Here is a 15,795-nt window from a genome sequence, read left to right as displayed (position 1 = left end):
AAGATGGTTCCTGCAACCAAGTGGTAAATAGAGCAGTCACTCCATGCAGCAATGTCTCCTGGCACCTCATTCAGGAAACCAGACAGCTAGGCAGGTCTGAGAACAAGAAGTATGACATGCAGAAGTTTCTTACCACTCTGGCCGTGGTGACAATATGGCCAAGCGAATAGTATAAAAGAAAGGGGCAATTTAAAGATCACCACCTATCCCCAAAGTCATTACATTCGTAGCACCCTGCCCAATTACATGTTTGTCACATAGACAAGAGGCTGTTATTCCCAGTGTTTGCCCTCAAGTTGTTAGTCAGCTGCTGACCTCATAAACTGCACAGCTGCAGCATCCTGATATGTTGTCATGAAACAGATTGTGATGTCTTAATTGATCACTCTCAGAGGTCACAATTGTCAAGTGAAACCAGTAGACTGATTTTTATGAGTTAAATTAAGCTTTGTAACAGCAGAACCAGCTAATTCACTTTAATGACTTGGAAATCCAATGCAGATTGCTACATGTTGTAGATTAGAACACATCCAAGGCTTTTTCTTTATATCTTTCTTTTTTCTTTTTGATTTTTTTTTAATGTGTGGAGGCCGTATCCTCAAAATGTTTTTATCATACAGTGAAGCAACTTCTTGGAACAGTAAATGGAACCTAACCTCCCTGCACCATATGCATCTTGGTGATAAGTTGGAATGTGCCATGTGACCCACACAATTTAAATCAGGCAGTGATTTGTGTGACTCTAAGTGAGTTTGGAGGACTCAGCTAAGTGAAATGGATGTCAGGCCCAGCTGCAAATCGCCTGGCAGGAAGAACTTTGTGTTCTTCCTTATCATCCCCGAAGACTGTGGGCTCCTAGGTGCATGAGGAAGGGGCTCAGATCAATGCCTGATTCTCAGAGGCAACCCCCTGTGCCTCCATTCGCCCATTGGTGAAGTTTTCACTATGGCACCAACCTAGAGAACCCCGTTTCCAAGTGCCCTAATATACTCACCCACTTTGAGCGGACCTATTCTAACCTGGTGCCTGGATCACCTGCTGCCCACCTTAGTTCAGAAATCTTACTGTAGCAGGAGTGATGGACAGTCACTTTCATAGCAGAGTTTTAAGGCACTTCACAAATGGACCTTTGTGGGCTGCATAAGTAAAGTTTTTTTTTTTTTAATTAATTAATTTATTTATATTTTTGGCTGTGTTGGGTCTTCGTTTCTGTGCGAGGGCTTTCTGCAGTTGTGGCAAGCGGGGGCCACTCTTCACTGCGGTGCGCGGGCCTCTCACTATCGCAGCCTCTCTTGTTGCGGAGCACAGGCTCCAGACGCGCAGGCTCAGTAGTTGTGGCTCACGGGCCCAGTTGCTCTGCGGCATGTGGGATCTTCCCAGACCAGGGCTCGAACCCGTGTCCCCTGCATTGGCAGGCAGATTCTCAACCACTGCGCCACCAGGGAAGCCCCAAGTTTTTTTGAAATTCTTAATCTGACATCTCAAATAACCTTGTCATTCTAGTGTATTTTACAGTGAACCATAAAAACGAAATCAAAGAAGTAAAGTTAAATTAATGTAATAACTGTTAGCATCCAGAATACAATGGGAAGCATAAGGATGCTCATCAAAGCAATTTTTTTGTAATAGAAAAGAATCAGATAATAGCTAATGCCCAGAAAGAGGCAGATAGGTACATTATGTTATATCCATACAATGGAATATTATGCAGGCATTAAATATATCTCTAAGGACTATTTATTAACATGGGAAAGTTTAATGATGTGAAATTAATTGAAAAATCAAGGTGGCCAAATTGTATAAATGGTATTTCTCAACATGTCTAGAAGGAAGAAAATACTACAAAACATTGTAGCAGTTATTGAGTGGTGGAAATATGGAGAGTTTTAATTCTTTTTATATTTTTCAAGTTTTCCACAGCAAGCCCATATTACTTTAGTAATCAGGAAGATAAACAAAAGCTGCTTGAGTAGTTTTGTTATAACATTTGCTGCAGGAGTCTATGTTCAAGTCACCTTAAATCTAACAGGTCTGGAAATGAGCTCCTGCTTCCTCCCCCGGTCTGTTTCTCCTGAAGCTTTCTCCTTCTCAGTTAAAGGCAGCTCCAGGCTTCCAATTGCTTAGGCTAAAAATCTGAAGTTATCCTCGACTCCTTTCTCTCTCTCAGATCTCACCTTCCATCTACTGGTCAACCCAGCAAGCCCTACCTTCAGAAAATATCCAGCATGTGACCAGCTTCTTACCACCTCCTCTGCTACCCAACCTGGTCCAAGCCATCATCCTCTCTTGCTGGGATTATGGCAGCATCCTGTTCTCACAGTTTCTACCCCTGCCTTCCTTGTGTCAGTTTTCCACACAGCAGCCAAAGCTGTTACAATGTGATTTGGATCAGTCATTCCCCTGCCCAGAGCCCTCAGTGGCTCTTAAGTAAAAGGCCCTAAGTGATGGCTCCTCTGCCAGCTCTCTTGCCCCAGTACTCACTCGCTATTTTCAATGCTCTGCCAGGCTACATTGCCCTCCCTATTGTTCCTCTCCTACCCTGGGGTATTTGCAGTCATGCCTTTTTTTTTTTTTTTTTGCAAAATCCCATGGTCAGCCCTTTTACTTCATTCAAGTCTTTCCTCAAATATAATTTTTTCCTGAGGCCTTTTCTGGTCACTCCACCAACACACACACATACATTCACATAGATACATCCTTACCTCCTTCCTTGCTTTAATTTTCCCTATTTAGCACTTACCTCCATCTAACATATACTGTGCAGATTTGTCTGTTGCCTTTCTTCCCTCACTTGTATGTAAGCTCTGTGAGGGCAGGGATATTTGTTTAAGATTTTCACAGCTGAATCCCCAACCCCTAGAACATAGTACATAGTAGTTAGTAGTTAGTCAAATAACTGCTTTGAGTCCCTACCATTGACAGTTGTGTGATAATTATCCTGGTGACTTTTCTGAGTCTCTTTGCTACTCAATTTGCCCACCTAGATTGAACCTGTTGGTATGTTGATATGTTTCTTCTGGACTGCTTTTCTCTTTTCAACTAAATCAGTAATTCTAGATGAATTGGAAAAGTCCATTTCTTCCCTAATATTAAGTTCAGGGTCCTAATAAATTATCTTAATTAATAAATTATCTTCATTAATAAATTATCTTCATTACCTAAATTAAATTGCTTTCATTTCCTGACTTAACCACTATATATTGAGCTACTATAGTATTCCAGGGACTTCTGGACAGTGGGGTTAAAATGAAGAAGACACATGGATTCTGCTGTTACGGAGGTTACCGTCTAATAGACAGGCATAATTAAATAATAAATTAAAGTGCAACACAACTAACTGTTGGTTTGGTATAAATATATTTCCAGAGGTATTCTCACACTCAGCAGTTAATGCACAATATCTGGATTTTCTGTTTTCCCAGAGAAACTTGTTTGGATAGATGGAACTTACTAATTTACACATTTCTCCCCCCGCCCTGTTTCTCTTTTTGTTTTTCAGCCTTTGCAACTGGACTGTAAGCTTTGTGCCATAGTGTCAAACTCAGGTCAGATGGTTGGCCAGAAGGTGGGGAACGAGATAGACCAGTCTTCCTGCATTTGGAGAATGAACAATGCCCCCACCAAGGGCTATGAAGAAGATGTTGGCCGCATGACAATGATTCGAGTTGTATCCCATACCAGCGTTCCTCTTTTGCTGAAAAACCCTGATTATTTTTTCAAGGAAGCAAATGCTACTATTTATGTTATTTGGGGCCCTTTCCGCAATATGAGGAAAGACGGCAATGGCATTGTTTACAACATGTTGAAAAAGACTGTTGACATCTATCCCAATGCCCAGATTTACGTGACCACAGAGAAGCGCATGAGTTACTGTGATGGAGTGTTTAAGAAGGAAACCGGGAAAGACAGGTGAGTCCTCTGAGAAGCAGCCTTATTGTCTTTTATGGTAAATCTTTGCTGAGTTCTTTTGCCAGCTATCAAATGAACAGAGTAACTTTTCAAACTGATTGTTATATGTTTTTGACTATTATGATTACTTGATGAGCCAGCAGCTAGGCCCCATTTATTCCACCTACCCCACCTTCTGTTCTCTCCCTTTTGATTGGCTTGAGGCTCCAAAAAAACACTGGCTGCTTCTCCAAGATATCTTTAGATTTCTTCTTATTTAGCTCAATTTGCTATTGAATAAATTGGATTTTAGCCGAAAGAAGTCTACACATTTCTGTTTTAAAATAGAAATGTGAGAGAACTTTAGGACCTAAACTTCTTTGGAAGCTGTGGCAAAAATTTACTGAGAGCACGAAACAGAACAAGCTCTTGATTCTCTAATAAGGTTGCATAGCTTCTTGCCTGCAAATAGGTCCTACGATCGTGAACACCATAACTTAGCATTTAACATGTTAAGCGGAATACCATGTTGAAATTATGCATTCCTTAAAATCATTAACAGTGGATTCTTGAAGAGAAATGAGATATACATACCGTTCACTCAATGATCTAAAAACCAATTTGCATTTTTTTCATTACATCCGGTTTTCTGCAGCATTCTGTAAACCACCTTTCCCGAGGCCTGCCTGTCTTATTCTTCTCCTACTCCTTACTTTTCCTGCTTCCTCCCCTTACTCCCTCTTCCTCCTCCTCTTCTCCCGTATAACTATTGCTCACCACTTTTCCTCCCTCTTTAGAAAGGTAACCAGTATGTGAGAGAGAAGTAGAATTATAAATCAGTTTACCTTAGTTCATATATCTAGTTCTAATAAAGAACTGCTGAAGGAAAATATTGAAACTGATTGCTGAAAGTTTGAATTACTGTGAATTTTGCCTTTTTGTGTAATACCATGGATAAATTGAGCATTGACTATAATTCTAATATTAACATTCTGATTTCCTCAAAATATCTTGTCTTTTATACTTCCTTATTATCAAATTTAAACTTTCAACTATATTGCAGTGTGTGCTTGAGAAGGGGAGTTTCTGATGTCTCTGGGTATAATTTAAATGTTGATAATTATTTTAAAATCTTATCTGGCTCAACTCTCCTACTGATAATGTAGGTGGAATTTAGTGTTTTCTACTTCTGAGCACCAAAAATGCATAGCTTCTAATGAAATGCAAGACAAATAGCCATGATAGTGGCCCCTTCCACTTTAGCGTTAGCAAGAAGAATCCCAGTGTTAGGATTTGAATCAGTGTAGCATAAACAGTCCAAAGAGACAGGCACTAGGGATAAAAGGAGTAGGTATGTGCTTCAAAGAAATACTCTCACATGTAGCACCATTCTATATAAATACGACCATTCTCAAGTGGCTTTGGAAATTTCTGGTCTCTCACTAGCCCAGAGCAGTGCAGTTAATTAGGTATATTTGGTTTTTCATTAGTAACATTTAGCCCTCAGGGTATGCCCTAGTCATAACTATAAGCCCTAGAATAATTCTGGGGTATCAGAGAAGAGCTCAGCGTGCTGTCTGTCCCCATGTGTTTATATCATGCTTGCTTTGCTGTGAGCTTTCAGTGAGACAGCACTGTCACAGATGTGTTGATTGTACAACAAGCACTGGAAGAGAATAGCTTTGGGAGATTCATTTTCCTACTGGCTGTGATGAGGAAAGCTGTTTGTATAGTGGGAAAAAGCGCACTCGGTAAAATTAATTTGCAGGTATCATTCAGTTGGGAGAGTTACCAAAATAAAAGTAGGAAAAACAAGTCAAAATGATTTTATGATGCTTTCTTGCTGTTTTCTTCCCCAAGTCTAATCCTGTCTGGTGCTTCACTGAATACTGCAACCAGACCAAAGAAGTCATCTATGCTAGAAATGAGCAGAACAGATAGTTTTGGTAAAATCTGGTTGGATGACAAAAGGTCGACCAAAACGACCTCAAGGGCAGCAATCTCCACAATGATTTAAATCTGTACCCTAAATTTAGCTGTGTGGATTTTATTGTTAAAGATTTCCCATAGTGACCTGATGTTCACTGCCAGATTTCAAAGAGGATATTTTTTAGCTTTTTATGAAGGAAAATGTCAGACTTATAGGGAGACTAATGCTGTAATGAACTGCTGTATACCACAGCTCAGATTGAATAATTATTAACTCATAGCCAATCTTGTTCTATCTATACCCCTGTACACTTTCTCCCTCCCCAAGGATTATTTTGAAGCAAATGCCAGACATCATATTATTTTATTCATAAATATTTCAGCATGTATCTCTAAAAGGTAAAGATTCTTAAAAATAAACACAATGCCATTGTCCTACAGAAAAATCAGCATACTTTCTTAATAACAATATATATTTAGTCTGTTTTCAAATTTCTCCAATGATCTCATTAATATTTTTAACAGTTAATTGAATCGGGATTAGTGTTAAGGTCTGTGCATGTTCAAATCAGGATTAGCATAAGGGCTTTACAAATAATTGATACGTCTCCTATATTTCTCTTAACACATGGCTTCTTCCCTCCCACTCTCTCCCTTTATTATTGAAAAAAACCTAGTCATTTGTCCACAATCTAGATTGTGCTGATTGCACCCCCATGATACTTCTACTTTGGTATCTCTATATTGAGGATTTATTGGATTTGGGTCTAATTTTTAAAAAAAATTTATCAAGACTATTAGGTGATACTTCTATCAGGATGAAGACAGTCAAGTTTTCTGTCTCTTTATGTTAGCATTCATTAATGATCATTGTCTAGATCGAATAGTTCATTAGAGATTACAGAATGGTGATATTTCATCATTTCTTTTTCATTTATTAACTGATATACCTTATAAAGAGAAACTTGGTCTCATTAACCATTTGGTTACCATGAGATAGAAGATAGTACCAATTCTTTCTCTTTATTAGTTATTTTTTTTTCTTGAAATTTATTTTATTTATTTTTTTATACAGCAGGTTCTTATTAGTCATCCATTTTATACACTTCAGTGTATACATGTCAATCCCAATCTCCCAATTCATCACACCACCCCAACCCCCTGCCACTTTCCCCCCTTGGTGTCCATATGTTTGTTCTCTACATCTGTGTCTCAATTTCTGCTCTGCAAACCGGTTCATCTGTACCATTTTTCTAAATTCCACATATATGTGTTAATATACGATATTTGCTTTTCTCTTTCTGACTTACTTCACTCTGTATGACAGTCTCTAGATGCATCCACGTCTCTACAAATGACCCAACTTCATTCCTTTTTATGGCTGAGTAATATTCCATTGTATATATGTACCACACCTTCTTTATTCATTCGTCTGTTGATGGGCATGTAGGTTGCTTCCATGACCTGGCTATTGTAATAGTGCTGCAATGAACATTGGGGTGCATGTGTATTTTTGAATTATTGTTTACTCTGGGTATATGCCCAGTAGTGGGATTGCTGGGTCATAGGGTAGCTCTATTTTTAGTTTTTTAAGGAACCTCCATAATGTTCTGCATAGTGGTTGTATCAATTTACATTCCCACCAACAGTGCAAGAGGGTTCCCTTTTCTCCACACCCTCTCCAGCATTTGTTATTTGTAGACTTTCTGATGATGCCCATTCTAACAGGAGTGAGGTGATACCTCATTGTAGTTTTGATTTGCATTTCTCTAATAATTAGTGATGTTGAGCAGCTTTTCATGTGCTTTCTTCTTTGGAGAAATGTCTATTTAGGTCTTCTGCCCATTTTTGGATTGGCTTGTTTTTTTTTTAATATTGAGCTGCATGAGCTGTTTATATATTCTGGAGATTAATCCTTTGTCTGTTGATTTGTTTGCAAATACTTTCTCCCATTCTGAGGGTTGTCTTTTCATCTTGTTTATGGTTTTCTTTGCTGTGCAAAAGCTTTTAAGTTTCATTAGGTCGCATTTGTTTATTTTTGTTTTCATTTCCATTACTCTAGGAGGTGGATCAAAAAAGACCTTGCTGTGATTTAGGTCAAAGAGTGTTCTTCCTATGGTTTCCTCTAAGAGTTTTATAGTGTCCGGTCTCACATTTAGGTCTCTAATCCATTTTGAGTTTATTTCTGTGTATGGTGTTAGGGAGTGTTCTAATTTCATTCTTTTACATGTAGCTGTCCAGTTTTCCCAGCACCACTTATTGAAGAGACTGTCTTTTCTCCATTGTATATCCTTGCCTCCTTTGTCATAGATTAGTTGACCATAGGTGTGTGGATTTATCTCTGGGCTTTCTATCTTCTTCCATTGATCTATATTTCTGTTTTTGTGCCAGTACCATATTGTCTTGATTACTGTAGCTTTGTAGTATAGTCTGAAGTCAGGGAGTCTGATTCCTCCAGGTCCGTTTTTTTCCCCTCAAGACTGCTTTGGCTATTCAGGGTCTTTTGTGTCTCCATACAAATTTTAAGATTTTTTGTTCTAGTTCTGTAAAAAATGCCATTGGTAATTTGATATGGATTGCACTGAATCTGTAGATTGCTTTGCGTAGTATAGTCATTTTCACAATGTTGATTCTTCCAATCCAAGAACATGGTATATCTCTTGATCTGTTGGTATCATCTTTAATTTCTTTCATCAGTGTCTTATAGTTTTCTGCATACAGGTCTTTTGTCTCCCTAGGTAGGTTTATTCCTAGGTATTTTATTCTTTTTGTTGCAATGGTAAATGGGAGTGTTTCCTTAATTTCTCTTTCAGATTTTTCATCATTAGTGTATAGGAATGCAAGAGATTTCTGTGCATTAATTTTGTATCCTGCAACTTTACCAAATTCATTGATTAGCTCTAGTCATTTTCTGGTGGCATCTTTAGGATTCTCTATGTATAGTATCATGTCATCTGCAAACAGTGACAATTTTACTTCTTCTTTTCCAATTTGTGTTCCTTTTATTTCTTTTTCTTCTCTGATTGCCATGGCTAGGACTTCCAAAACTATGTTGAATAATAGTGGTGAGAGTGGATATCCTTGTCTTGTTCCTGATCTTAGAGAAAATGCTTTCAGTTTTTCACCATTGAGAATGATGTTTGCTGTGGGTTTGCTGTATATAGCCTTTATTATGTTGCGGTAGGTCACCTCTATGCCCATTTTCTGGAGAGTTTTTATCATAAATGGGTGTTGAATTTTGTCAAAAGCTTTTTCTGCATCTATTGATATGATCATATGGTTTTTATTCTTCAATTTGTTAATATGTTTTATCACACTGATTGATTTGCGTATATTGAAGAATCCTTGCATCACTGGGATAAATCCCACTTGATCACGGCGTATGATCCTTTTAATGTGCTGTTGGATTCTGTTTGCTAGTATTTTGTTGAGGATTTTTGTATCTATATTCCTCAGTGATATTTTTCTGTAATTTTCTTTTTTTGTAGTATCTTTGGCTGGTTTTGGTATCAGGGTGATGGTGGCCTCATAGAATAAGTTTGGGGTGTTAGCTCTTCTCTAAATGTTTGATAGAATTCACCTGTGAAGCCATGTGGTCCTGGACTTTTGTTTGTTGGAAGATTTTTAATCACAGCTTCAATTTCACTACTTGTGATTGGTTTGTTCATATTTTCTATTTCTTCCTGGTTCAGTTTTGGAAGGTTATACCTTTCTACGAATTTGTCCATTTCTTCCAGGTTGTCCATTTTATTGGCATAGAGTTGCTTGTAGTAGTCTCTTAGGATGCTTTGTATTTCTGTGGTGTCTGTTGTAACTTCTTTTTCATTTCTAATTTTATTGATTTGAGTACTCTCCCACTTTTTCTTTATGAGTCTGGCTAATGGTTTATCAATTTTGTTTATCTTCTCAAAGAACCAACTTATAGTTTTATTGATCTTTGCTATTGTTTTCTTTGTTTCTATTTCATTTATTTCTGCTCTGATCTTTATGATTTCTTTCCTTCCGCTAACTTTGGGTTTTCTTTGTTCTTCTTTCTCTGCTTCCTTTAGGTGTAACGTTAGATTGTTTATTTGAGATTTTTCTTGTTTCTTGAGGTAGGCTTGTATAGCTATAAACTTCCCTCTTAGAACTGCTTTTGCTGCATCCCATAGGTTTTGGAGCGTCATGTTTTCATTGTCATTTGTCTCTAGGTATTTTTTGATTTCCTCTTTGATTTCTTCAGTGATCTCTTGGTAATTTAGTAATGTATTGTTTAGCCTCCATGTGTTTGAGTTTTTTACGTTTTTTTCCCTGTAATTCATTTCTAATCTCATAGAGTTGTGGTCAGAAAAGATGTTTGATATGATTTCAATTTTCTTAAATTTACTGAGCCTTGATTTGTGACCCAATATGTGATCTATCCTGGAGAATGTTCTGTGCGCACTTGAGAAGAAAGTGTAGTCTGCTGTTTTTGGATGGAATGTTCTTTAAATATCAATTAAATCTATCTGGTCTACTGTGTCATTTAAAGCTTGTGTTTCCTTATTAATTTTCTGTTTGGATGATCTGTCCATTGGTGTAAGTGAGGTGTTAAAGTCTGCCACTATTATTGTGTTACTGTCAATTTCCTCTTTTATAGCTGTTAGCAGTTGCCTTATGTATTGAGGTGCTCATATGTTGGGTGCATATATATTTATACTTGTTATATCTCCTTCTTGGATTGATCCCTTGATCATTCTGTAGTGTCCTTCCTTTTCTCTTGTAACATTCTTTATTTTAAAGTCTATTTTATCTGATATGAGTATAGCTACTCCAGCTTTCTTTTGATTTCCATTTGCATGGAATATCTTTTTCCATCCCCTCACTTTCAGTCTGTATGTGTCCCTAGGTCTGAAGTGAGTCTCTTGTAGACAGCATATATATGGGTCTTGTTTTTGTATCCATTCAGCAAGCCTGTGTCTTTTGGTTGGAGCATTTAATCCATTCACGTTTAAGGTGATTATCGATATGTATGTTCCTTTTACCATTTTCTTAATTGTTTTGGGTTTGTTTTTGTAGGTCCTTTTCTTCTGTTGTGTTTCCCACTTAGAGAAGTTCCTTTAGCATTTGTTGTAGGGCCAGTTTGGTGATGCTGAATTCTCTTAGCTTTTGTTTGTCTGTAAAGCTTTTGATTTCTCCGTCAAATCTGAATGAGATTTTTGCTGGGTAGAGTAATCTTGGTTGTAGGTTCTTCCCTTTCATCACTTTAAGTATATCATGCCACTCCCTTCTGGCTTGTAGAGTTTCTGCTGAGAAATCAGCTGTTAACTTTATGGGAGTTCCCTTGTATGTTATTTGTCATTTTTCCCTTACTGCTTTCAATAATTTTTCTTTGCCTTTAATTTTTGCCAATTTAATTACTATGTGTCTCGGCATGTTTCTCCTTGGGTTTATCCTGTATGGGACTCGCTGTGCTTCCTGGACTTGGGTGGCTATTTCCTTTCCCATGTTAGGGAAGTTTTTGACTATAATCTCTTCAAATATTTTCTTGGGTCCTTCCTCTCTCTCTTCTCCTTCTGGGACCTCTATAATGTGAATGTTGTTGCGTTTAATGTTGTCCCAGAGGTCTCTTAGGCTGTCTTCATTTCTTTTCTTTCTTTTTTCTTTATTCTGTTGCATGGCAGTGAATTCCACCATTCTGTCTTCCAGGTCACTTATCCGTTCTTCTGCCTCAGTTATTCTGCTATTGATTCCTTCTAGTGTATTTTTCATTTCAGTTGTTGTATTGTTCATCTCTGTTTGTTTGTTCATTAATTCTTGTAGATCTTTGTTAAACATTTCTTGCATCTTCTCGATCTTTGCCTCCATTCTTTTTCTGAGTCCTGTATCATCTTTACTATCATTATTCTGAATTCTTTTTCTGGAAGGTTGCCTCTCTCCACTTCATTTAGTTATTTTTCTGGGGTTTTATCTTGTTTCTTCATCTGGTGCATAGCCCTCTGCCTTTTCATCTTGTCTGTCTTTCTGTGAATATGGTTTTTGTTCCACAGGCTGCAGGATTGTAGTTCTTCTTGCTTCTGCTGTCTGCCCTCTGGTGAATGAGTGTATCTAAGAGGCTTGTGCAAGTTTCCTGATGGCAGGGACTGGTGGTGGGCCGAGCTGGCTGTTGCTCTGGTGGGCAGAGCTCAGTAAAACTTTAATCTGCTTGTCTGCAGATGGGTGAGGCTGGGTCCCCTCTCTGTTCATTGTTTGGCCTGAGGCAACCCAACACTGGAGCCTACCGGGCCTTTTTGGTGGGGCTAATGGTGGACTCTGGGAGTGCTCACGCCAAGGAATACTTACCAGAACCTCTGCTGCCAGTGTCCTTGTCCTCACGGTGAGACAGAGCCACCCCCAGCCTCTGCAGGAGACCCTCCAACACTAGCAGGTAGGTGTGGTTCAGTCTCTATGGGGTCACTGCTCCTTCCCCTGGGTCCCGATGTGCACACTACTTTGTGTGTGCCCTCCAAGAGTGGAGTCTCTGTTTCCCCCAGTCCCGTTGAAGTCCTGCAATCAAATCCTGCTAGCCTTCAAAGTCTGATTCTATAGGAATTCCTCCTCCCATTGCTGGACCCCCAGGTTTGGAGGCCTGACGTGGGGCTCAGAACCTTCACTCCAGTAGGTGGACTTCTGTGGTATAAGTGTTCTCCAGTTTGTGAGTCACCCACCCAGCAGTTATGGGATTTGATTTTATTGTGATTGCATCCCTCCTACCATCTCATTGTGGCCTCTCCTTTGTCTTTGGATGTGGGGTATCTTTATTGGTGAGTTCCAGTGTCTTCCTGTTGATGATTGTTCAGCAGTTAGGTGTGATTCCAGTGTTCTCACAAGAGGGAGTGAGAGCATGTCCTTCTACTCTGCCATCTTGAACCAATCTCCTCTTTATTAGTTTTAAGGCATTCATGCCCTATCATTCTCCAAAAGTGACCAGTAAATTTATTATTTTCAGTATTTACATATTGACTTATGTACTTAAACATATTTGAAATATTTTAATTCATTCCAATTGTGTTCTTATGCTTAACTGTCCTATTTTGAGCTGTGGGAACCTCTTCAGAGTGGATTTTGAGTCCTTTTGACATGTCTTTAGTAGTCTTGTAAAACAAAGTCTTATAAATCTTCTTTGCTTCCTGGTATTATAGGATGTTTCAGGCTCTTCTTGTACATATCCTGATGCAAACGTGGATTCAGACTTTTTTTTCCAAAGAACTTTCATCTTTTTAGTATTGAAGAGAGCATAATCTTGGCACTACACGTGCTCATTACTACTGGATTGGTCTTTGTTTCGTGGTCTCTTCATTGGACAGAGCTAGTATATAAACAACATATGCTGTATACATTGTTTAAAGATAAAATCGTTTTGAGTTCAAACTGAAACTTCCAATACAAATTCAGGTCTACCAGGTTTTTATCTTACCTCATCTATCTTACATCTGTTCTTCTTTCTGCCATGCTGACAATCACAGGTCCTAGAGACACCAATGTAAATACTCATCTGCTTTATCCCACAGCATACACACAACACTTTTAGAATAAAAATAACAGCACAACCAGAATATGATTACTGTAAACATTATTTTGCATCAAAGAAGGTGTTTTATGCAAGCATTGCTGTAGGTACATGCTCACAAAGTGTGTGTTGGTTATATCCTAACAAATGTTTTAAATATTTTTCTCCTAAGTAAATAGGAGGAAGTTAAGTGGTATACGTCACTGCAGGCATGAAGGGGTGAGGAAAAAGCAATGTTCATATAATTTGAATTTTGTGTAAACTATTTTGGTTGATTTGCCTGCACTTCCTGGAGGCAAGTGCTAATTTTCGTCATCAGGTTTTTTTTTTTTAACATCTTTATTGGAGTATAATTGCTTTACAATGGTGTGTTAGTTTCTGCTTTATAACAAAGTGAATCAGTTATACATACACATATGTCCCCATATCTCTTCTCTCTTGCGTCTCCCTCCCTCCCACCCTCCCTATCCCACACCTCTAGGTGGTCACAAAGCACAGAGCTGATCTCCCTGTGCTATGTGGCTGCTTTCCACTAGCTATCTATTTTACATATGGTAGCGTATATATGTCCATGCCACTCTCTCACTTTGTCACAGCTTACCCTTCCCCCTCCCCATATCCTCAAGTCCATTCTCTAGTAGGTCTGCATCTTTATTCCCATCTTGCCCCTAGGTTCTTCATGACCATGTTTTTTTTTTTTTTTTAGATTCCATATATATGTGTTAGCATACGGTATTTGTTTTTCTCTTTCTGACTTACTTCACTCTGTATGACAGTCTCTGGGTCCATCTACCTCACTACAAATAACTCAGTTTCATTCCTTTTTATGGCTGAGTAATATTCCATTGTATATATGTGCCACATCTTCTTTATCCATTCATCTGTTGACGGTTTTTAATGGAGAAGTTATGTCACCATTATGATGTATAATTTATAGAATTTAAAAAATATTGTTCCTAGTAGTTAGAGTTATTCATGATAGGAAAATGATTAAGTTCTTCAAAGAAAAATTTGCCTCTCAACTTGATTCTTCAAATTGTCAAAATCATTTTTAAAAAATATTAGCCCCTCCTCCATTCAAGGCGGGCATCTTTTCATTTTTCCAGTGGTTTTAATTTTTATCTTAAGGGATTCCTTATTGAGAGAACATGAAGTAATAAAAGAAAATGTACCCTGTTAAATTTCTTAGAATGAGTTTAGATCAACTCATATGCATATTGGAATACTTTTTCAAACCAAATGAAATTTAATTTGCTTTCTTATCAGTTACTGACTAAAATTATTTGGCTTGTCAGTTAGAAACGGTGACCTGGTGGGAAAGGCTGAGAGAACAGAGAGAGAGACTGCTTGCCCTTTCTCTGTTCATCTTCTGGGGCTCAGTTTTCTTTGGAATTCTAGGTCATTTGGGCAGTGGTCACCTTTATATTTTTACTTACCAAATATTTTTCTGGGAAACAGCTACCTTCAACAAACCAGAAACCTTTGGAATTAAAGGTCTTGTAGTCAAAATAATCTGGGCCAAAATGGATCTCTTTTCCCCCTTTGAATGATTGGTGTGCATACATAATACTAGCTTGCTGACATTTCCACATTTGCATTAATACATTTTAAGACTGAAATACCCTAGAGGCGCTGTAGGGCTGACAGTGGCACATGGTACTGCATTCAACATTTGCAGAACGTGATTATGTGCCTGGCCATGTACAGATGTAAAATGAATGTTAACTCTCTTGGAGAAGCAACAAAGCCTGTGTGAGGTGTTCTGCTTACCTATGGGCGTGTAGGCAGTTGCAGCTTGCATCCCACTTTAGAAATACATTGGCAAATGCAGGCACATTATTTAATTAAGTAATAATCCCATTAAAACTGCAAAGCTAATTCAGGGCTGATAAAGGGCCCTGAGCTCCCCTAAATAGGTCTTCATTAGCGGGCAAAAATGTGGCTCTGCCTTCAGGGATGGATGAAATTAATGAAAGCTAGCAGCAAATAGATCAATATTTCAAGACGTTACTGCTTCAGGTGCAGAGGATGTGAAGGGAAGGAGTTACTTTTAAGGATCATTTAGGAAACAGGTACACAAAAGTCAGTTTCAGAAGACACTGTCAAAATGGGAAACTGTTTGGTAAATATCAAGATGGCTACATGGCTAATCTTTGCCTGCATGCTCCATCCATTCCCACTCAGTCCTACAGAGAGAAAAAGAAATCAGTGATGTGTTGTTTCTCACAGCCTTGTGTTGGAGTCGGTTTTGTCATCTGGTGTGGGTTTTAAGTGCAACCCAGGTTTCGCTGTTTTAGCTTTGGCCATTTTGAAAGTTTCTTGTGCTGCTGTGTGATCGATTTTAGGGATTAAATTGGCTCACATACCTTAGGTTTACAAACCCTTAGTATTTCCTGGAGTGGAAAGAGGTTTCAAGCCTCCCCCCTGAGAATTTAGAAACTCTCTGAGAGTCCCCTCTGTTGGGACACAAG

The 15,795-nt window shown here is 38.4% G+C and overlaps 1 protein-coding gene across 2 annotated transcripts in view; it reads left to right on the top strand.

The window, feature by feature from the left end:
* Positions 1-15,795, top strand: part of ST6GALNAC3 (ST6 N-acetylgalactosaminide alpha-2,6-sialyltransferase 3) — a 553,138-nt gene that overhangs the window by 332,347 nt on the left and 204,996 nt on the right. For both annotated transcript variants that reach the window (XM_082355784.1, XM_082355783.1), the window contains one exon: positions 3,500-3,909. In XM_082355784.1, coding sequence (XP_082211910.1) covers positions 3,500-3,909 — 410 coding nt within the window. The remainder of the gene's footprint in view (positions 1-3,499; positions 3,910-15,795) is intronic.

Source organism: Balaenoptera borealis (genome assembly GCF_965194805.1).
Source record: "Balaenoptera borealis genome assembly, chromosome: 1".
Lineage (NCBI taxonomy): Eukaryota > Metazoa > Chordata > Mammalia > Artiodactyla > Balaenopteridae > Balaenoptera > Balaenoptera borealis.
This window is presented reverse-complemented; position numbering and strand designations above follow the sequence as displayed.